This window comes from Rhinichthys klamathensis, unplaced genomic scaffold (assembly GCF_029890125.1).
Source record: "Rhinichthys klamathensis goyatoka isolate OS25496 unplaced genomic scaffold, OSU_Roscu_1.1 h1tg000011l_1, whole genome shotgun sequence".
Taxonomy (NCBI): Eukaryota; Metazoa; Chordata; class Actinopteri; order Cypriniformes; family Leuciscidae; genus Rhinichthys; species Rhinichthys klamathensis.
The window spans coordinates 17,643,363-17,667,260 of record NW_026606564.1 but is presented as its reverse complement, the minus strand read 5'-3'; the positions used below and the strand labels follow the sequence as shown (position 1 = coordinate 17,667,260).

At 39.0% G+C, this 23,898-nt stretch overlaps 1 protein-coding gene across 1 annotated transcript in view; it reads right to left on the bottom strand.

Moving 5' to 3' along the window:
* Window positions 1-4,088: 4,088 nt before the first annotated feature.
* The window catches only part of LOC130100391 (E3 ubiquitin-protein ligase TRIM35-like), a 44,101-nt gene continuing 24,291 nt past the window's right edge, over window positions 4,089-23,898 (bottom strand). The window contains exons 4-6 of the mRNA XM_056265849.1: window positions 23,816-23,838; window positions 23,616-23,734; window positions 4,089-4,579 (exon numbers count right to left, since the gene is read on the bottom strand). Coding sequence (XP_056121824.1) covers window positions 4,089-4,579; window positions 23,616-23,734; window positions 23,816-23,838 — 633 coding nt within the window. The remainder of the gene's footprint in view (window positions 4,580-23,615; window positions 23,735-23,815; window positions 23,839-23,898) is intronic.

The window sequence follows — 23,898 nt, the reverse complement described above, 5'->3', positions numbered from 1 at the left end:
AACTGAGCTATACGATTACATTCACTGTTTTCTCCAGAACAGCTGTATAGATAAATGAACTAAATTAATAACTTTTTTAAACACAACCACAGAAGAACATACTTAATAATACCCTGTACATTTAAATTAAGTTCAGTGAAACCATCACTGAACTTACTTAATAATACCCTGTAAATTCAAATTTAAATAATGTTCTTCTGTGGTTGTTTATTGTTGTTGTTTGATTATTATATTTGTTACTGCTGGCTGTAATCTAAATAGCCCCTCGGGGATAATAAAGTTACCTTGAACCTTGCACCATAAATGCAGATTAAAATGTTTTTACTTTCTCTTTCTGTAGTGAATAATCGACTGGGGTTGGAGACTTCTTCACCGGCCGGCATAACTCTAGAGCAAAGTTTGCACTTGCTTGTGTGATATCCACTGGATCGCCTTTTATAATATTTCCAATATTGTGCGAAAATTTCTTTTATCAACAATTGCTTGCAAAATGATGGACAGAGATTTGGATTTTGCACGTGTCATTTCCCATGATAAAATCAAGGAAATTATTAAATAAATGAGTAAATAAATAAGTACGCTAATCCACAGAAGGGGGGCCTCGCTGATTTGATATCTAAGGGAGTTTTTCCTTGCCATTGTCGCCTTTTGGATTGCTCACTGGGATATTAAGGCACAATATTTTCAAAGAAAATTGATTAAAGAATGTAAATATTTATAAAGAATGTAATAAATGATTGATTCAAATGTACTTTGTCTCTGTAGCCATATACTTCCATTTACTCTATCAAGCGTTTCCTACACATTAACTTGGTGTTTTTTAGAAAAAGTAGGTCAAAAAAAGTGGTCCTTCGTGGATGGAGCATTTAAGTAGATATCATTTAATTTGTAGTAGGCTATTATTCAACAGTCATTTTTTTATTCTTTTGACATACTAAAATTAGTATGTGACTGACTTTGTCAGACTTGAACGGTAATAATACTTGAGTGTTTCTTGTATGGCATGTAAAGTATACTTTCAATTCCATACAATAAACACTCAAGTATAATTAAATTACCATTAAAGTTGGACAATGTTTTAACTGTTGTCCTGAAGTCAGGCACTTTTTAATATTTCAAAAGTATTGCTTTTAGTCAGTGATGCTCTTCTTGGAACAGGCAGAAATTATGTACTTTGCTGAAGTGTGCATAGACAATGGTTGAGACAATGAATACACATTGGTGCTCAGTTTAATGCTTTATGTATTTAACCTTAAATGTATAAAAGCCAGAACAATTAACAAAATAGAGGTTTACTTAGACCACCACCACCAACATCTAATCACACCCTTCTGCTCTTAAGCTAACTAATTTACACACAATGCCGAAAAGAGATATGAAGATGAGAATTAACACACAAAGGCAAAAAACAGTATACGATTATGAATATGAAGAAAACAGCCAATTTATGTAACTGCTTACATTGCAATCAGAATAATTGAAAGTCAAAGACTGCTATAACCATCCTATATGATCATACAACTTTCTGGTTACTAAAGACATCAGGTGAGAATCAACATAGAATGAACAAAAACACACTCATTTCTAATCCCATAGGAAGACAGATTAGTACAACGCTTACCTGGATAATAAAGTAATTGAAATAACACAACATTACACAGAATCTTTTTAAGTTGTCCCACACGGGATTCTAACCCACACAGATTTAAGTTGTCCCACACACATAGTTCAAGTGAGAATCAACTAAAAAAAGAGAAGATTTTTGTGTATAAATGCACTGCATGTTATATTTAATAAGTTCAGATGAGATCATTCTCAGAAAGTCTCTATGTCTGGAACAGAAGAAACTTTTACAAATAACCAATTAGCATGTTAAAGGTCCACTGAAGTGCCTTGTAACGTGCAGGGTTTTTTTGATGATTTGACATAAGTTCCACTGAAACAGGAAGCTAAGGCGGGACATTTTCTCCTCCCCATTTTTCAAATAGCCAATAGTGTTTAGTTTACCTCACAGACTGCAAGTCGTACCTGACTAGCCTGGCTCCGCCCTCCTACATATTTCCGCTCAATTTTCATTTTCCTTCAGTACTACATCTGGGATTGTGCTGTAGTCTTTGGTTTTCTGCAGTCAATTTTTTACCGGGCCAATCAGCGAACAGAGGGAGTGTCTGAGAACGATGACGTTGATGTCGTGTGTTATTTTGAGTTGTAGTTCAGTAATGGCAGCGGAGAAAGATGCGAGCGAAGCCATTCGGTCCATTGTAGTAACACTGCCGAATATCAAGAAGTTAAAGCCAGAGCAAGAACAATCTTTGCTTAGTTTTGTTAGTGGCCATGATGTTTTGGCCCTCCTCCCCACTGGGTTCGGGAAAAGTTTGACATATGACATACGTCACGACCAAACGTTAGCGATTGGTTATGGCAGATCCAGAGTGACTCTGGCACAGCTCCATTGACAAGCGTTAACTTCTTTGTAGGCGGGTACTCTATTGAAGTCTAAAACTATTGGATCTCCCCAGACTCTGTACAAATGAAATGAAATATACGAGAGTCTGGTGGGACAAGGCTAGTACTTGGCAGAACAATGGAAGCGAATCTGAGCGCTGATGATACGTTGGATTCAATAGAAGAGATGTGAATACATTTTAGCCATTTCATTACTAACCAATGGACAGTTGGAAAACGGAATAAAACTCGACCAACCCAACACACATCTCCGACCAGTGGCGTACTTTTGTTTTAAAAAGTGGGTGGGACAGGGATGTGGGGGAGAGGAGGTTGCTATACAATGTAAAGATATGTACGATATGTGTACAATAACAATTTAAGGAAAAAATAATATTACGATGTCCAGAAATCAATTTCAATAGTACATTGGGTTTAATTTGCCATTTAATGAGATCTACTAATATATATTGTTAGTGCTAAGAATTTTCAGTCTAGTGGCAGAACTCCAATTTTCGTTTCAATTGATCAAAGTTTGGCCGAGATATAGCCTCTGAACCAATTTTGGCTCAAGCTTGTTAAGTTCGCGGCATCATAACTTTTGAACAAAGATTAATAAAAAAATATATGTTTGGTCATTTCTGTGCAGCTCAGTCCAACGATCATTTGATCAGATTTCAGAAAAATGTAACAAATTTTAAAGGAGGAGTAGCAAATAAATGGAATTCTCTACTTTTCAAAATGGCTGCTACTGTAATGGGTGGAGTCTTGATGTAAGATGTTGAATGTGATCAGCATGAAGAGAGGAAACTGGTAAACTACATTTTTATTTTTTTATAGAAGAAAGGGTTCTAAAGTTACAACCTTTAGAAAAGTGAATTTTTGAACTGGTGGTGATTCTAGAGACTTAATTACCATCACTAAAATTGTGCCAAATTTCATTTTCTCATGTTCCGTTCATAGGGCTGCCATAGACTCCCATTCAGTAAGAAAAATAATAGTGCGGAAAACTAACAGATACAATAGGGCATACAGCCCCTTCGGTGGGTCATTCGCGACACATCATTGCTTCTTATAGGTCAGATATGATTAACATTATTTATTTGAACCCTTCACCGTGTGTTTTAATAATTTTTCATTTTTAAAGATGAATAAATGTACTTGTTTTCTGATCTGATATCCAGACCAATAGTCTCTTACACCATGTCCTAACTACGCAAAGCGACACACGATAAAAGGCGTATTTTCCATGTTAATCAGAGTTTTTGTCCTAACCAGCCCCGACGGCGATGGTGACAATTCATTTTTTAGAAGCGGTTCTATTTTTCTGTGACGTCGCGCTGGAACAACAAACACAAAGTGTGGCAATAATAATCTCAGGGACTGTTTATGTGCTTTATTTAATGTTAAAAGCCTGTAATGTGACTCTGAATATCATTTAGTGGTCCAGCTTTGTAGCTGTAAAAGCAACAATGGATAATTCACCTTGAAATTAAACAAATTGAAACAAGAACGTATTTTTAAAAATGTTTAAATGGTGTAATATTTGTGAATTTTATTATGTACATATCCATTTTCTTGCGAGTGCAGTAAAGAGAGAGTGACGCTGGAATCTTATCGCATCGCTTCTGATAAGGACACGATTACTGACTATTGACCGGTAAGATCCTCAGAGAGCGATAAAAATGAAAGAATGGAAAGAGTGTGTCAGTGAAGGTGGTTGTGAATGTGTGTAGATGTGTGTTAGCTTCAGGATCAGAGAATGACACCGTTCCTCTGTCATAGTCCAGATTTACTCTCACACGATCAAGATTCTGATCAACTATAAAACCAGAATCATAAGACCATCCGTGCTGCACAAACCAGACACCAGTCTTATAGAAAACACCTTTTCCCTTCCTCTGGTTTGATGCTGTAGTTACTCCAAGACTCCACCATGAACTCTGTTTAACCTCCACATCCCAGCAGTGTGTTCCTGAACTAAAACCCTCTGAACCCAGAACACAGGAATACTCGTCAAATCTCTCTGGATTATCAGGAAGATCTGGATTTTTCACACTACATGTCACACTGGTCAGATCATCAGACAGGACGAGACGTGGATCTGCAGTGTTTGGATCCAGAATCACAGGAGCTGATGAGACACAATCAACAGATGCTTTTATTCTGATGTTATTATTATGAATTATGACACCCGTCCTTGTTCAAACACATCAGACATTTTACTCTGATCACTGTTAGTCACTCTCTGTATGATTTATCAATACTGAAAGTAAAAGTCAGAAACAGTGAGTGACCACAAACTGAAAAGCTATTCATTTGATTTACGCTGTCATTTATATTAAATTATAGCGAGAAGCTACTTTTAATACAAAATATTACCATTGTACAGAACTTTATACAGTACAGCTTTCATATTTAAAGGATATTAACAATATAATTATGCCAAAGAAATAATGTTTATACCAATATAATTTTCCTTTGCGTTTCTCTTGTATGAATTACAAATCAATTCACTAAATGCTTATTAAAAATAAATAAACAGTAGGTATTATTCCACGATAATGCAATGAAATAATAATAATAAATATAGCTTCAAGCTGCAATTAACAGGGTTCAAGCAGTTTAAGACCTTCATGCCACCTTTGCTGTTAAGGTAGGCCAACCCTTAATGTAGGGCTGACAGCCTGACACCATAAAATATCCATAATAAAGAATATGCTAAAACACATTCCCAAAAAAATTAAAGGCTTAAACAATACTACATAATACAGACCAAGCATGCTTACACACAGACATGCACACATTTTGTTTTAGATACAGATATTTGAAATATATGATGGTAAAAATATGATTACTGCAAGTGTACTTTGTAAAACACCATTTTCAGGTTTCACATTACTCATAAATGTAGCACAATTGTCAAAACTAATGTTTCAATAGATATGAAGTGATGGATTTTGATAAAATAGGATTGTCTAAATATGAATTATAGAAACACATTAGTGAGTAGTAAGAAAAAAAGACTATTATAACCAGCAGAGGACCACTCATTAGATTGCTTTCCTTTAAATGTGTCTGTTTTAAAAGTGTCAGTTTGTCTCCACTAAAGCAAGGCAAATTGTCCATGTTAATTCTATAAAACATGCTTAAACACAGACACACACACACACATTTTGTTGTAGATATCGATATTTGAAATAAATGATAGTTAAAGCTGCTGTCCGTAGCTTTTTTTGGGTTAAAAATGATCCAAAATACATATTTGATAAAATACATAATCAGCCAGTGTTCAAAACTCTCTGCTTGCCTTAGCTCGATGCAAAACGGTTAGCTTGTAATAATGTTTTTAATTTTAGTGGTACTGGTGGATTTCCGCGGGAGATTCGAGCATGTCTTTGCGTCATTACGTCACATCTGTACACATAAAGAAGGAGTCTCGGCTAGTATAAGCTATATTGCGTGTGAGGATGTTGGAGGTAGAGATTTATAGCCTTTTCTCACAGCACTTGATATAATTAAACATCAATTTGATGGCGGATCCAGAAAGGTTCAAACGACGATCATCATCAGTGACAACTAGAGATTCACCCGCTGTAACATGCAAAAGACTTCGTTCGGACTTCGGAGTGGCTACAGAAAAAAAGAGACTGCAACCGGACCCATGCGAAAACAAGGATAATATCGGAAGGACATTACATGATGTAGTCACACAATGCTTGCTGACGTTGTTAACATTAACAATTAGAGAACATAGTATAGCTACTTTGCACGGTTTTGCGTGAAATGATAACTTATAAGCAATTGTTAGATTTAATCAGCGCGATTTACTGCAATGTCAGAACCAGAACAAAAGTGAATGTTTCTTACTAGTTCAGATGACATTTCCCGGTGAAAATTCTTATGTTGGTCATACTTCCAAAAATAATAATCTGTGATTCTGAATGACAATATCCACATCGGCGCGGTGACTGCAAGGTTTAGTGTGACTGACACTAAAACAAGGATATTTCTTAATAAACAAACTTTACACTGCATTCAAATACTTTATATAACTGAAACTTCACTATATTGAGTAAAAACACTGAAATTGCAACCTTTAAATTAACTCAGAGTGCTTGCATTTACTGCTAGCTCACAATATCACACACAAAGTCAAATCCAAGCTAACTCATAACATTTGAGGACACCAATTACCTTAATTCATTAAATTTTTTGGAAACCAATAGTTATGAGTACTCTATTTCAGTTGATGTCACTAAAAGAAGATATACATTGCGGTCAAGAAATTAAGTGATAAAAGTGATTAATTAAGTGATGATTGAGCATTAGTGACGAACACCTGCTTAACAAGCAGAATCATTAAAGGAACGAGAAATAACGAAAGAGAAACACAGAAACTACAACTGACTTCATCCACAGCCTTTGATGAAATCAACTGAAGATAAAAGAAGATGTTAAAGGGATACTCCACCCAAAAATAAAAATTCTGTCATCATTTACTCGCCCTCAAGTTGTTGCAACCCTGTATGAGTTTCTTTCTTCTGATGAACACAAAGCAAGATATTTTGAATAACGATTGGAACTTTGGCATCATTGACTTCCATAGTACTTTTTTTCTACTATGGAAGTCAATGGTGCCAAACAACTGTTAGGTTCCAATCTTTCATCAAAATATCTTCCTTTGTGTTCAGGAAGATATTTCCCCCTGATTGCCCATGAACTTCTACTTCTGTCTATACGGTAATTTCGCTACTGTGCGACAGAGTCGCGCGTTATGAAGCAATCATTAGCCTATTTTACAAAAACTGCTTCTACGGGGCCACAACGTAAGATACAAGGTAATGGAGCCTTTTATACATTGTCGTGTTTCTTTAGAAATAAATAATGGACAAATGGAGTCTTTAAACGCCTCAGATGTAAAGTTATTCGCTGTCAAAGTGACGCCAAAATGAATGGGAGTCAATGGGATGCTAACAGCAGGAGAAGGCTTGCTAGCCAATGGCGGCGCCCGGGGAGACTTCAGTTTCCGGCTGGTGGATTACCCCCTTGGGTGTGAGTACTACCAGCCCTCAGAGTTTCAAGTCTATCCGACTTAGGCTGGTGACACACTGGCTGCGTGGCGTGAGCGTCTCAGCTGCGTGGCGTGTCCATTTTTATTTCGGCTCCCATGTTAACAGGTTAGAGCTTGCAAACGCGTGCATGCTAGAAATAGAACTGACGCCTATTTTTCACGCGACACGCAAGCGTGATGTAAGCGTTTCCAGGCAAAATAGAATAGGAAAATGTGTTTATATGTTATTTTGTACACTAATACATATTAATAAATTACATTTTGATGGTTGAAAGTCTAGGTTTTGACAAATTCAGATATACATATAATTTAAAAATAAATAATGATCAATTTTCAAATTTTGCATCTGTCAATACAGAACGAAATATTATGTAGTCTATTTTGCAGTCAATACTGCTGACAGTGTCTTTATCAGTAGGCTTTATATTTATGCTTAACATGAAGTATAGGGCTTCCACAATACATCCTCCCTGCACATCACCTAGCAGCAGCAGCGCCGCGTCAGACACGCTTCTGGTGTGCAAAGACACAGAAAACGCGACGCAGCCGCCACGCAGCTGACACGCAAGATACGCTCAGGGGCGGACTTAACCATTAGGCAAAGGTCGGCAATTGCCTCGGGCCCCGAGCTACCTAGGGGCCCCCAAAATGCCCCATTAAATTATGCTTAAGTTTTTGTTTGTTTTTTACTTTTCGCAAATTATATATTTCTAAAAAAAAACATTTGCGAAAAAAGGCATCAAATCATTAGTGTCGCAGACAGGAGGGGCCCCCCACCTCACTACATTGGACTATTCCATTATCTCACTTTCTGCGTGCGAAAGTGACAAGGCTAACCCCGGATTTCCACCAACTGCAGAACGGCTGCGGATTGGCTCCGCTGCGTGTCGGATCCGTGCTCCGCCGTCCTTCAATACCTACCAGATACGGATTTGTTGCGGAACGGCTGCGGCCATGACTGACAGCTGAAGTCACGAGGACACACGATATCTCGCGAATTTACGTTTGATCGCGCGATATAACAGGATGTAGTTTCTATAAACAGAACCACAAAACCAGCAACAGTTTGTTTCCATCCAGAGGAGTACAGGGGAAACAACTATGTGCTGACCTGCTGATCTCCCTTTTTTGTGGAGATTATTGTGATTCTAATACTATATTTATAATTAAATATAATCAACTTATAAAATGCTAAATGTTTATTTGGGTTCCTTTTTGAATGTATTGGGAAAGTAGTAGGCTGTGTAAATAAAGTTAACTATTGTTCTTGTTGGAAAAGTGAAAACTATATTTTTATTTTGGAAATTACCGGATGTTTTATTTAGTTTCTGCTCGACTTCCTGCGGCGCTCTCCGGCATCCGGCAAAAATAGAAACTCTGCGTATCTACTCTGGAGGGCTGCGGTCGCCGGAGCTGGGACGGAGTCGGAACGCAGCCGTTCCGCAGTCAGTGAAAATACACACATTGACTTTAATGGAAACCTATTGACTCCGCCGCCGTTCCTGAGCGGATCCGCAGCCGTTCCGCAGTTGGTGGAAATTGGGGGTAACGCCGGTTTCACACTGCACGCGTTAGCAGGGCGTAAGCAGCGCAGGAGCAGTGCGTACGGTGAGCGGAAGCAGGACACGAGAATTTTGCTTTCATACTGGCAGCGTTTGAGGCGCGCGGCGTGTTTACAGACAAAGTACTCTATAATGGGTAAGTTGGCATTGCTTTATTTCGTTTTCAAATACATTTAAGAGAAAAGACTTGTCAAGAAGCTTATTTCATTAATAGGCTATATTATATAACTGTTGGTTCATATTTGTTTTTGTTGACTTTGTTTTCTGTTTAAATTGATGAAGGTCATTTGATTGACTGTTTAAAACACAATAGATATCATCAATGCGCTTTTGGGTCAAACTGCTGTGTATTTTGGCCATGATCAATGCATTGTCACTTTAATTCAGCGTAAGCCGCGCGGCAAAAATAGACAGGACGCCGAAACTATCGCGGCACTGCTGCTCCTGCTCTGCTCCTGCTACGCGCTGCTGCGCCGCCTCTGCGTGCGGTGTGAATGCTCTAATCTGTTAACATCGGCGCCGAAAAAAATACGCGCTGCTTACGCTCTGCTAACGCGTGCAGTGTGAAACCGGCGTAATGCGCCAAAAAAACTGACGATGAAAAATAAGTGATTAACAGACAGTGTAGGCTACAGAGTGACAGACTGAGTGTACAGAGTAGTAGAGTAAAAATGAAGCGAAGCTACCCAAGCGGTGCTGAAAAAGCAGGAAGCGGGAGGAAAGCAAAACGTTTTTAGCAAAATTGCAGAAGGTAACTTTTTTGTGATGCCAGCTGACAAATGACAACAATGCTAACGATATGTTACAAGTCCATGGCCGTAGCCAGCTATGAGGTGACCGAGGTCTGGAACTCTGTCATTTTTTTACATTCAAAAATAAAATGTCAAGCTCTCTGAATGATTAATCAGCCGTTTAAACCACCTCATATGAGTGTTTGCAATTCAAGTTGCTGCGAGAAGCTAGCGCAGTGAACGGGGCTTGAGAGCGCGCTGTGAGTGAGGGCGCGCGTGCAGCCTCCGTGTTGCCAGATCCACCTAATGGAAAGGTGGCAGTAATCTCCTGGACCGGTTTTTCTGATTTAATGTGACACTTTAGGAAATTATTAAGGTGGAAAGTTGCATTTTAGGGTTAGTGATATATTTACCTTATTTCCAAAACACAAGCTTTGAACTTATTTCGGATTATTATTATGTTTCGTTTTTCTTGTTTTTCGTAGCAATATCTGGCAACATTTTACTGTCGGCATTAATTTAAAAAAAAAAAGCTTATAGACAAACTGTAATTGCATAAAGCTACCACATTCAGTAAGACAAACGCAATGATCATCGTGATTATCTGTAAGAAATGTATAACACTATCAAAAACTATAGCATAATACAGATCTGTATGAATGAAATTTGCCAAATAACTTACTGGCCAGCAGGAAGACGGCTCATGCTGTTTAGTTAACCTTTCAAGTCATCATAAAAACATTAATTAAAGCAGTGTTTCTCAACTAGCAATCTATTCAGTCAGCATATTTGTGTTTGATCTCTGTGAATTACAGAAATATAAGACTTGCTAGACCTAGTTTTTTTCTATATTTCTTTGCACAAAACTCTCCAGAAAGTGCCATTTAATGGTTTATTTTCCAAAAAAAAAAAAAAAATTCTTTCTCTTTTAAAGATCGGATGGGGGGCCCCATACTACCTTTGCCTTGGGCCCCCAATTTGCTAAATCCGCCACTGGATACGCTACGCTCATGCCACGCAGCCAGTGTGTCACCGGCCTTACGGTTTGGTCTGCCCGATCACTTTTAGGGGAGAATGCTGATCCTTAAAAAAAAATTTAACACTTTACTTGAAGGGGTGTACACAAGACTAACATGACACCTTCATAATCATGACATGACACATGTTATGAATATGAAGGAAGTTGTATGCATGTTTATGACAACTGTCATTAAGTGTCATTCGCTCAGTTATGACATTTTTAATGCAAATATGACATTGTTTGAAATGTCTTTGTTATGACACCTTGACATAAACCAATACATCATAACCTGTCAGTGTCTTTGTCATGACAACTTGACATTACTAAGACAACACAACCTGTCATAAACATGACATTGCAGATTAATTATCAAACTTAAGAAACCACTTAGCTTTATTGGTTAACATTACATTAAACTGTCAGGTGGTTGGTTTTGACATTGGCTGTCATGAAGCCATTATAACTGTTTAATGACAAATTCAATTTGTACCACTGTAGTTGAGGTCACGAAAAATATTCATGACACAGTTATAATGGCCTTATGACAGCCAATGTCAAAACCAACCACATGACAGTTTAATTTAATTTAATGTCAAGTTGTCATGACAAAGACACTGACAGGTTATGATGTTATGGTTTATGTCAAGATGTCATAAAGACATCTTAAACAATGTCATATTTGCATTCAAAATGTCATTATTGAGCGAAAGACACTTAATGACATGTTGTCATAAACATGCATAAACGCTACTTCATATTCATGACATATGTCATGTCATGGTTATGAAGGTGTCATGTCAGTCTTATGCACACCCCTTCAAGTAAAGTGTTACCAAATAAATAAATAAAAATTACAGATGAAAATCAAACAATTAAAATTAAATGCAAATTAGAAAAGTTGTTTTCAACTAATTTAAATAACTTGAAATAATAAAACTGAAATAAAATAATTTAAATTCGAAGCTAAATAGAACATTTTTAAAGCAATAAATGACAAAAACATACATTACTTAAACTTAACAATAAAACTTAATAAAATATTAATAAATAATTGAAGTCATAATAAATAATTAAACAAAAATCCTCATATGGAAAACAACTTTTTTGTGTATAAATGTTTTTGTCAGTCTGATTAGACAGCTGATTGGACTGTTTATTTTCTCAGGGTTTTAAAAACTGCTGAAATCACTCCGGTGTCTTTTATTAGACTGAAAATGTAAAGTCAAGCACATTGAATTCTGGGATTAATTTTTTTTCTAAAAGCAACCTGCTCATTTTGGTGCAGTAGTTCATCTGGTTATTGACACATAATGCTGAAATATGTTAACATTCCCCCTCATGCATCATTTCCAGTGTGTGTGTGAGAACACAGCGGCCTCATTTATAACCGTTGCGTATGAACAAAACAGGCCCTGAAACAGGCGTACGCCACTTCCGACGCATAAGTGGTGAAAATTTGCGCAACTGCATGCAAACTTTGAGCCATACGTACGAACATCTGGAGACGGAGCAGTTTGGCGACATCAATGGTGAGCTGAGGGACTGACGGAAGATGAAGGAAAACCATAAATCGTCATTATGAGTCCTAATCATAAATACAGTGCATGTTCACAATAACAGTTTAAATATATAAATTAATGATTTAACCCCCTGGGTCGGCGGTCGTGCCGGCGCGATCACCTCGCTTTTTTCTTATCAGTGCAAAAGAGACTCAAATAACTCAGTCTATTTTTGTCATACAGGCAAGTGTTATATATCATTCAAAACTGTTAAATGTCTACTTTTATTTGTGTACACTAATAATAAAAACAAAATGTTCTGCTTTTCGTAAAATAAAGAAAATTAACATGATGCACGTTCTGCCGTCTCTCTCAGTGTGAAGTTCATTCTGAAACGTGACAGAAAATGACCTGTAACTGTAAGCGAAAACTTGCCACCCATACGTTAGAGATATATTTTTAGAAAGCTTAATTACAAATATTCTCTGTTTAAGTAATCCGTATGAAGCGTGTTAATCCGTTCTCAAGCGCGTCCTCATTATCTTTAATGTGACCAAACCCACAAGTGCACGAGCGATTCACATGCTAATAGTCCACGTTAAGGAACACGAACCTGTAAACGCCCTCATTACCTCAAAACAAAGAATCTAATGGCGCTTTTCCACTGCTGGTACGGCTCGGAACGGCTCAGTACGGTTCGGCTCGCTTTGCTTTTCCACTGCGTGGTTCGACTCGGCTCAGCACGGCACGGCTCGGTTCGCTTTAGCTCGGTTTGCTTTTCCACTGCAGTTAGTACCGCATCAAAGTGGGTGGGATTATAGCAGTGCCCTAGATTTATGATTGCTTAAAAAAAAAAAAAAACTTGGAGGCAAAATATTTTTTAGTGATTATGTGAATTACACTGCGCAAACCAAAGTAATACTACCCACCAGATGAAAAAGGGTTGGCTCTCAGTCTCCACAGTAGCCTACATAAAATATTCATTTTATTTTATTCGATTTTTCGTGTTCGCATTTATGAGGAAAAAACAATGTTACGGACGTGTTCTCCGTTACGGACGTGAGCGCTCTGAAAGCGGCACTAAGATGCTTTAAAACTTTCACAGACACATCAAACAGAAAGCACAAAACCTTTCTTTAACCTGAATTTCGTTTTGTATTAATTGTATCTTAATTTTAATCAATGTTTCATCAACCAATTGCCTGGATTTGATAAATAAGAAGTAAATATAGCAGACGATAGATAGGAAACGGAGGCGCCGGCGCGTGAACTGGAGCTCGTCACATAAATGAACCGAAACTCAGCATATAAGGTAGCCTACTTGCCTCACATGTCTACTTTTAAACAGAACAATTCAAAACGAAAGAAAACAGACTACAGACTGCTCTCTGCTTATGTAATCCTTATAAAATGTGCATTTCTCTCTGGTCAGCATCGTCAACTTTATCTTAGGCGACAAAGAAAACACTTTTTTATTAATAAACAATTAAAATATCTCCTTGCTATACTTTACATATTCATAATCATTACTTTTGCTGGTTCTTTGTGAAGAACAGTGGTGGCTGTTACTGGCTATTTAAATCTAGCGGGTTTGACGTCTCGCAAATACAATGATGCTGGTAATGACGATTCTGTCTGACCAATCAGTGATCTGCAGTGTGTTCACGTCAGATTTTAGTAACGGTACGGTACGCTTGGAACCTCGACAGAGGTGGTACCATTTAAAGCAAGCCGAAGCGAACCGTACCGTGCCGGACCATGCAGTGGAAAAGCGCCACAAGTGAGCCGTGCCGAACCGTGCCGTACCGTACCATGCAGTGGAAAAGCGCCACAAGTGAGCCGTGCCGAACCGTGCCGTACCGTACCATGCAGTGGAAAAGCGCCAAAACTTCATCAGTCCTTTGCTTTTCATCAAGTTTGGACGACACGCTGTGAGCTTACATTGGATTTACCTCAGAAGAAGAAGAACGCGATTTGAAGATAAGAATGATTTTTAAGGTAAGAAATGAATTCCCACTTATAATAGTTAGTGTGTTATTGTTGCATAAACTTCACTTTTTACTAGTTGAACTGGTGCCAGACTAAAATGTATTAATTAGACGGAAACATGTTGAAATATTACCTATAGACAGGTAGGCAACCTTTCGATGCTTAATAAATATACATGTACGAGACAAGAATGTTTTAAGTAAAGCTTAAACAGAAAAATGAAACAAACACAACACAGTGATACAGAACATAGAAATTATTAACAGCATTTAAATCTCCTTTGTAAATGCTTCACAAGGCATAACTAGTCCTCACTTTAGATGAGCTCACAAAAATAGTAAACTGACAACTACTAAATGCTTTATAACTACCCAAATTAACCATGAATTACAGTATAAATACATGTTAATAAAGCATTTATTAACACACTAAGTAACTATTACTATATGTCTGAATAATGAGGTTTATGAATGTACATTTAAATAGTTTATTAATCATTTACTTACACTTTCTAAGTAATGTTATGAACCACTGACAACTTTTAAATAACTGGTTTATAAATAATGCAATACTTCATTTAGAAGTTATTAATTAATCATTAACAAAGTATGAAAATACAATTATTAAACACACTATAGATATGCTTTTAAATCAAGACTAAAGCATTTATAGCTGTATTTATAAACTGCTTATTAATGTCTGTTAATGCTTTATAAATGATGAATTAACTGTATACTAATGCTTAACTAATGATTAATAGCATGCAGTTATTATAAAGTGTTACCCATGTTTTTACTCCAATCTCATTTCATAACGTCATAACAAATGGAAACATTTGAAGAAACATATGATAATCCATATATGTTTCTCTAGTGTAGTGTACTGAAGTGTTCCTTTTTATTGATTTATCGTTATAGGCCACCTGCATTTCTGTAAAGTATTTTTTTTCTTGTTATTATTATTTTATGCAGCCCTACAAGGCACAACAAACCTGGTGTTCATTATTTATATATATGTAAAAACATATATATATATATATATATATATATATATATATATATATATATTTTGTGAATTTTAAATCCAAAAATCACAATTAGATTTTCTTCCCCAAATCGTTTCTACTGATGTAGTTTCTCCTGACCAGATAACACTGGTGAGTCCTGCTGACTTAAACATGCACACGAGTCTCTGTACATGAACATGGTAAAATGAAGCAAACATCTCGGAAATGGGCACAAAGGTGTGTGACTGTTCACGTCTCTCTGTTTAGATCAGTGTGCTCAATAATGCGCCTTTTTGTCTTTTGTATCTTAGGTCTATGTTGTGTTCTAAATAAATCCAAACAATCAAAAAGCCATTCTTTTTTAAATCTCTCCTCATTCTTTGTTCTGGTTCCCTCACAGTCCCACCTGATAAGGCCCTTATGGGAGGATCTTTGTCTTCCCATGTGTGAGAAACCTCAATATTCATGATGATTCACATCTCCTCGCATACAGTTTTCTTACAGAAAACATGTCTTACAAATTTTAAATCAACATATTGTTTTATGTGAATGAGTACGCAGGATGATTTTCAGATCGTTTTGAAGCAAAAACTCTAGACTATGTGATACAATTTTCAAAAGTCTTGTGAACAAATAGTCAGTATGGGTTTTATGTTGGGATGCACCGATCCGATACTTAGTATCGGTATCGGCTCGGATACTGCCATTCTTTGCCGGATCGGGTATCGGTCAGACGAGACCGATCCAAATCCAATATTGTGCGTATACAATTGTTAAGCCCCACAAAAGGCACACAAACATTATAAAGCACCATAAAGTTTTTGAGCACTATATTATAAGTGTTCAGAAGCCATTCTATAGTATACTGTGAGGTATAAATTAATATTTAAGTCGTTAAATTCAAGTTCACGTAAACTCTTCCCTCAGCTGCGGCTGTCAGTCATTCTTCATTCAGCATTCAAAAAGCGCGTCGCGTTCGGTTACGACAGTCAACACGATGAAACTCTCTTCAAGATGATTCAATGAAGAATGGTTATTTGCCTGCAAGTCTCTATCAAGCGACTATTTTGCTGCTTCTAAAGAAAGATAGGAATCCACTAGAATATGGTTCATATCGTCCCATCTCTTTGTTAAGTTGTGACTTGTGACTATACTATCTTAGCAAAACTTTTATCTATCCATCTTGAAAACTCTATGGGTCAAATTATTTCACCTGACCAAACTGGCTTAATTCAGGATAGATATTATTTTTCTAATATTAGGCCTCGTTTACACTGTCAGTGAAATGTGACCCAATTCCGATTTTTTACTCATATGCGACACAGATCGGATGTGTTCTATGACAGTGTAAACAGGAAAAAAACGCATGCATTCGGATATTTCGAGATCGGTTTCAGGCCTCGTTCATATGTGGAAATAAATCAGATATGTGCCAATGCGACTGTCATGTAAACAGGCAGATCGGATTTTCTGAGGCATTAGGCTGCGTCTCCGCGGTTTAATGACGAGAGAAACCCCGACGCGCATCTGCGAAGGGACGGATGGCCCGACGAAACATTGTGTGGTCGTATAGTAGAGGAATGTGGACACATGTTGACACAACATATCAAAGGTTGGCTTGCTCATCCTAAAATTTCGGACCCACTGCTCCTCGTTAAAGCCTGCCACGATCTCATGAAAGTGCGTTTATTGCACGGATTTTTTTCTTTTCACGTGGCATTTATGCCAAAAATAGTTTTTTGCGTGTATGATACGCACTTTATGGCGTTTAATACGCACGTTTACAGTGCGTGTCATATGCAAGCAAAAACTATTTTTGGCGTATAAATGGCACATGAAATCAAATTCGTGCTATAGACACTCACTTTCATGAGATCGTGTTGTAGGCTATGTTCCCACCAGTCCTGAGATCTCGCTGCGCGTTCGTCCATCTGTGCAAGAAGACCCCTTTAAACATGCGCGATGTTTCGGATCTATGTCAAGTGTAAACACATGACTCGGATATGGGTCACAATTTAAAGAATGTGTAAACGGGCGGTCAAAAAAATCGGATATAGGCAACAAATCAGAATTGGGCATCAAGACCTGCAGTGTAAACGAGGCCATAGACACCTTTTTAATATATTGTATTCTTCCCATTCAAACAATCCAGAGGTGGTACTGTCACTCAACGCTGAAAAGGCGTTTAACCGTGTTGAATGGAACTATCTTTTTCAGGTCTCAGGAAAATTCGGATTTGGCCCTACATTTATCTCTTGGATTAAAATTGTATATGCGGCCCCTAAAGCTTCTGTACATACTAATAATGTTCTTTCAGAGTATTTCAAACTACAACGGGGCACAAGACAGGGTTGTCCACTTTCCCAATTGTTATTTGCCATAGCCATTGAACCCCTTTTGCAATTGCCCTGCGGTCCAGTGCACAGGTCTGTGGTATCACACGTGCAGGTGTAGTGCATAAGGTTTCTTTATATGCAGATGACCTTTTTTTTGTCTAACCCTCACACTTTAATTCCTCAATTTTTTTCTATTCTAGATATCTTTAGTAGTTTCTCAGGATACAAACTAAATTTCTGTAAAAACTGAACTGTTCCCATTGAACTTATCTTCCCTTCAGATTTCATATTTGAATTTTCAATTCAAGGTTGTCAGAATCTCTCAAAAAAAGGTCTGCCAAATTTTCAAACCTATTTGTAGCAATGTTCAGGGAAGAAGGAGGCGGGAACCGGCGGACAATCAAAATAAAACTTTATTTTAAATGAAATAAACACAATACCTGCCAGCAGTCCCTCACGGAACTGCTGGCTACCGAAAATAAAATATAAATACCTGCCAGCAGCCCCTCACGGACGACTGCTGGCTACCAAAATAAAATACAAACAAAAGCAGGCCTGTTCCTCTCTCGATCATCCACTCCGTCGCTCCCCCTTTATGCTTCCGCTCCTCCGTGAGAGATGCGAGACCGGTGTGCTTCACAGGTGCTGCTCATTAGCAATCGCACCACCGGCCTCGCGACGTTCTCTCACGTCCCTCGGCCGTCCTGCTCACCACATACCCCCATCACCCCTCACAGGCCGGGGGGTACACCCGAGACTGTGCCTACTCCCCCCCCCCCCCCCGGCGGCGGCGATCCCTGGGGGTATGGATCGACAAGCCGAGGGAAACGGAGACGGAAGCATGAGGAGCGACAGATCGAGAGAGGGGAGAGAGGAGAAAAAAAAACTTGGTCCGGTTCCCACAACGCGCTGTCAACTGGTCCCCCACCAGCTGGGCGATCTCCTCCGCGGTGCCTGGCGATGACGCTGGGTAGCCCTCGGTGGACGGCTCAACGCTCCTCCGCCGCCCGGTGGACGGCGACGGCTCCTTGGGCTCTAGGGCAGACGGTAGGAGTCCCCCGCTCCCTGCTCCTCCCCTTTTCTGGTGGACGGCAGCAGGCTCCGGCCCACGGCGAGCGGCAGCGACTCCCCCGCTCCCTCCCGGACGGCAGCCGCCCCTCCAACTCCCAGGCGGCCGGCAGTGAGCTCGACCGTCCCCCCGGCAACTCACTCCAGCGCACCGCCTCGAGCGTACATGGCCGCGAGTCCGGCGACTCGCGCACCATGCTCGATGGCACCGCGGATTCCCCACAGCGGCGAGGACTCTCTGACAGCGCGTTCCTCCCTCTTCCCGGGTTTCGGCACCAGTGTAGCAATGTTCAGGGAAGAAGGAGGCGGGAACCGGCGGACAATCAAAATAAAACTTTATTTTAAATGAAATAAACACAATACCTGCCAGCAGTCCCTCACGGAACTGCTGGCTACCGAAAATAAAATATAAATACCTGCCAGCAGCCCCTCACGGACGACTGCTGGCTACCAAAATAAAATACAAACAAAAGCAGGCCTGTTCCTCTCTCGATCATCCACTCCGTCGCTCCCCCTTTATGCTTCCGCTCCTCCGTGAGAGATGCGAGACCGGTGTGCTTCACAGGTGCTGCTCATTAGCAATCGCACCACCGGCCTCGCGACGTTCTCTCACGTCCCTCGGCCGTCCTGCTCACCACACTATTATTGGGCAGCAAACATTAGGAATCTTTTATATTGGGTGCAGCAGGATTTGCAATTAAAGACGTCTCAGTGGGTCCGATTGGAAGCTGCCTCTTGTAGTCCAGCAACTTTTAACATCCTTACTATGTGCACCGGTTTCCTTTAACCAGAGCCACTTATCAACTGCCTGAAGGACATAAAGAACTGGCTGGACAGTAACCTTCTAAAACTCAACAAAGACAAAACAGAACTCATGGTGTTTGCCCCGCTGTCACTTCTTAAAAATGTTGATGACATTATACTGGATGTGGATGGCTGCTCAATCTCTGCATCTCCTCAAGTACGCAACCTTGGCGTCATCATGGACTCCACTCTCTCCTTCCAACAACACATCAAAAACACCATTAAAACTGCATTTTACCATCTTAAGAACATCTCCAGACTCCGACAGTGTCTCTCCAACTCTGTAGCCGAGACCCTCATTCACTCCTTCATCACCTCCTGACTTGACTACTGTAACGGTATCCTGTTCGGTCTGCCTAGCAAGGCTACTGACAAGACTCCAGTATGTACAGAACTCTGCGGCTAGGATGCTCACTCACACAAAGCTTGGACTTCACATCACTCCCATCCTAAAGAAGCTTCACTGGCTGCCAGTTAAGTCTCGGATCAAATATAAAATCCTCCTCCTGACGTAATATCTCTCCATGGACTTGCACCTCAGTACCTTATTGATTTACTCCATTCCCTACACTCAGCAATGGTCCCTGCGGTCCTCTGACAAGGACCTGCTCACTGTCCATAAGTCCAGGCTCCGGACATTTGGTGATAGAGCTTTCTGTGTTGGTGCTCCATCACTCTGGAACAAGCTTCCTCATGCCATCCGCTCTGCTCCCTCTCTAATAACCTTTAAAAACCAGCTTAAAACACACCTCTTCACTGAGGCTTATGGACTTTAGCTCCCCTGGCCTCTCACCTCTCTCCTCCTATCCCCTCCCTTCTCCTCCCTCTTGCTTTTGTTAAGCGTCCTTGGGTTTTGTGAAAGGCGCTATATAAATTAAAGTTATTATTATTATTATTATTTAAGCATGCTACTTTAGTAAAAAAAAAAAAAAAAACAGTTGTTAAACATTCATTAAGGATTTGGTCTCAATTACGTTTAACATTAGACCTTAAAGACCCTTGTACTATAGCACCTGATTTTTGCAATATATCATTTCCACCGTCTTTGATGGATGGGTCTTTTAACATTTGGAGGGAACATGGCCTATCTACAGTTGGTCAACAATACATAGATAACAATTTTGCATCCTTTACGCAACTTCAAGAAAAATTTGACCTACCCGGCTTCCAACTATTTAGATACTTTCAGATACGGAACTTTATTCGTAAGCAGTTTTCGAACTTTCCCTTTTTGCCAACAAAAAATATACTAGATGATATATTAGACATTCATACATCTTTGAAAGGTGTTATATCTAAAATCTTTACTATAATCAATACAAAACAGTCCCCCTCAATGCGTCCACTGAAAGCGCTCTGGGAGGAGGACAATATTTGGGACCTAATTCTCGCCCGAATACACTCATCATCTATAAATACTAGGCACACCCTCATTCAATTCAAGGTAGTGCACAGAGTCCATTGGTCTAGAACTAAATTGAGCAAAATATTCCCTGCACTCGACCCAACCTGCCTTCGTTGCACAACTGAACCAGCCACATTATCGCATTCTTTCTGGTTTTGTTCAAAATGATCTGATTTTTGGGGGAAAGTCTTCAGGTGCTTTTTTTCTTTACCAATAGACCCCAACCCCTTAACAGTATTGTTTGGAATCTTGCCAGAATATGTTAATTTAAACACATTGCAGGCTGACAGTGTAGCCTTTGCAAATCTACTGGCTAGGTGACTTATTCTTATGAATTGCAAGGCAGCAGCTCCCCCTTCTTACCGCCAATGGGTTTTTGACCTTTTGTATGCTCTCAGGAAAAGATTCACTTCACAATAAAACAAAAGCCAAAACTTTTCCTGAAAGTCTGGAGCCCTTTTCTGGAATATTTAAAGGAGACAAATACATCTTAATTTTTTATTTATTTGTGTTTAACTTCATTGTCATTTTTTCCCAATTCCTTTTTTTTCTTTTTTTTTCTGTCTGTATAACTATACTTGCCTGCTGTTTTCTTTTTTTCTTAATCTGAATTAATGTATTGTTGTATGTTATATGTGTATATGCATCTATATTATTTATACTATATTACTAAATTTACGTTATTGTCACTTTATGTCAGTCATAAGATGAACCAAATAAAAGCAAAAAAAAAAAATGTGTTGCAGTTTTAAAAATAAGTTTGTTTTTAAATTGGAATTTCTCAAAAACATGATTTTCGGAGCCCCGAAATTCAGCAAATCTTTGACATAGCCTTACTCAGTCAATATTAAAGATATCAAGGTTTTATTTTCACAGAATGTTCTTTACAGTGTGTATGTACAAAATTCCCCACCGCACGCATGCGCGAGTCGAACTTGTTCAGACTTGTCTGATGTATGCAGTGTTGCCAACTTAGCACCTTTGTCGCTATTTTTAGCGACTTTTTAGACCCCTTCAGCGACATTTTTCAAAAAAGCGACTAGCAACAATTTTAGCGACTTCTTGGACAAACCTCAGTAACTTCCAAATGTTGCCAGTACTGTCCTGCGAGCGCAAGGTCTTGCTTTCTCCCTGTTGTCACTCTCTCTAGCTGCGTCTCCCCTGTTCAGTGACTGGCTGAGAGGAGCGCACGGCCGCTGACAGACGCGAATGAGCAGTGTTTTTTCCACAGACTTATCACTTATCTGCTCTTTTGTTTTATATTTAAATAATTTAGTTTGACCATTTTACTTTTATTTATTTTCTTGTGCTTATTACTTGTAACACTCACTATCACAGAGCTTAGTTCATCCGGTTCCCTCTCTCAATTCAGATAATGTTCCACATAGGCCTATAAAAAATGTAATCATTCACTATATTATAGCTACTCGTTCTATTGTCTGACAACAAAAAAATAGGAAATGAGAACAGCTTTATTTAATATTCGGCTATATTATATTAAATAGAGCATTAATTTAGAGAGAAAACGCACTAGGCTGATACTGACAGAACGCAAGTACGACGCGATGACGTAATTAATACGCTAATTGACGTATGACGTCATCTAGCGACATTTAGCGACTTTTAGGGAAGGCGTTAGCTACTTTCCTTTGAAAATAATAGTTGGCAACACTGGATGTATGCGCAAAAAGTTTAATTCGGCAGCATCCAGCGCACGGAGTTTTCCTGGCATTGTTTCGTTTCTAAAAGTCTTTCTTCTTTGTGTGGTATTACTGTGCGTTCATAACTACGTAAGTAAAGATAGACAATGTCATTGTAGATGTTTTTTAGAGAGTGTCAGAGCGTGATTCAGTTTATTTTACCTCAGAAATATTATTGTGTCAAGATACAATCAGGCGCAGTGTTCGCGCGTATTCAACGAGTCATCATGTTATATTTGTTAACGATGTTAATTCATATGGGAAAGGAAGTTGCTTGTCATGTTGATTCAAATATTTGTCTTATCGGCATATTAATAATGGTACAAAGAGTGCACGGGAGTGCTAGAGCAGCGCACACACTTTGTAATCTGTCACCTCTTGTTAGCTGCAACGGTCTGCATTTAAAGTATATGTATTTCAATACGGTTTACTTTAACCTAATACAACTTAACCTCTCCATGTATATGTATACAGGTACTATCTGTGTATATTCTGTCATGTCATGTTATCATTTATATTTATCATCCTTATTTTGTTCTCTCACAGAAACCACTTTTATATGTATATCCACGCAAACCTGTCTGCGACTTGCACTTTTGTGGCTTAATAAATATTGAGAATGGACAAGTTCACTCTGGAGTAGCTGCAGTTCTTTCTAACCGAAGAATTAGGCCAGTTGAGTTCCAACCATCCCACTGCGCGCAGAATATCCCACAATGTAGGATGATCTTATGTAGAAAACAGTGAATCACAAAAAAATTGCTTTAGCTGGGTTTTCACAGGCAGACAATCTTCCGCTGATTGGGATTTATAAAGGGAATTTTGTGCAGGTTCTGGCGTACGCACGGTTTTAGAAGTCAAAATATTATTTGACGTATACGCCATTTTTGGCTTTCGGGCGCACGTACATTTTTAGTAAGGATCCTACGCACAGTTTTATAAATGAGACCCCAGATCTTCTGCAGTCAGACTCACTGTTTTGGACAATGTCCTGCATCTTCTTCCAGACTCTGAACGGCAGGTTGCCCAAGTAATGTGGCACATCAATCAAAGCTCCTGAACTCATCTGTGGATCCGGCTGTAAGCTCTGGACTCTGGAAGAACATTCAGGAGTCAGAACTGCAGTGGCTTTGGATCAGAACCAGAGAGACCAGAGACAGGAGCAGATCACTCACCTTTCCATTGTGACTGGAAACTTCTGTAGAACAAACACACAATTTATCATTGAACTCAAGAACTCAATCAATGAACCAATGAT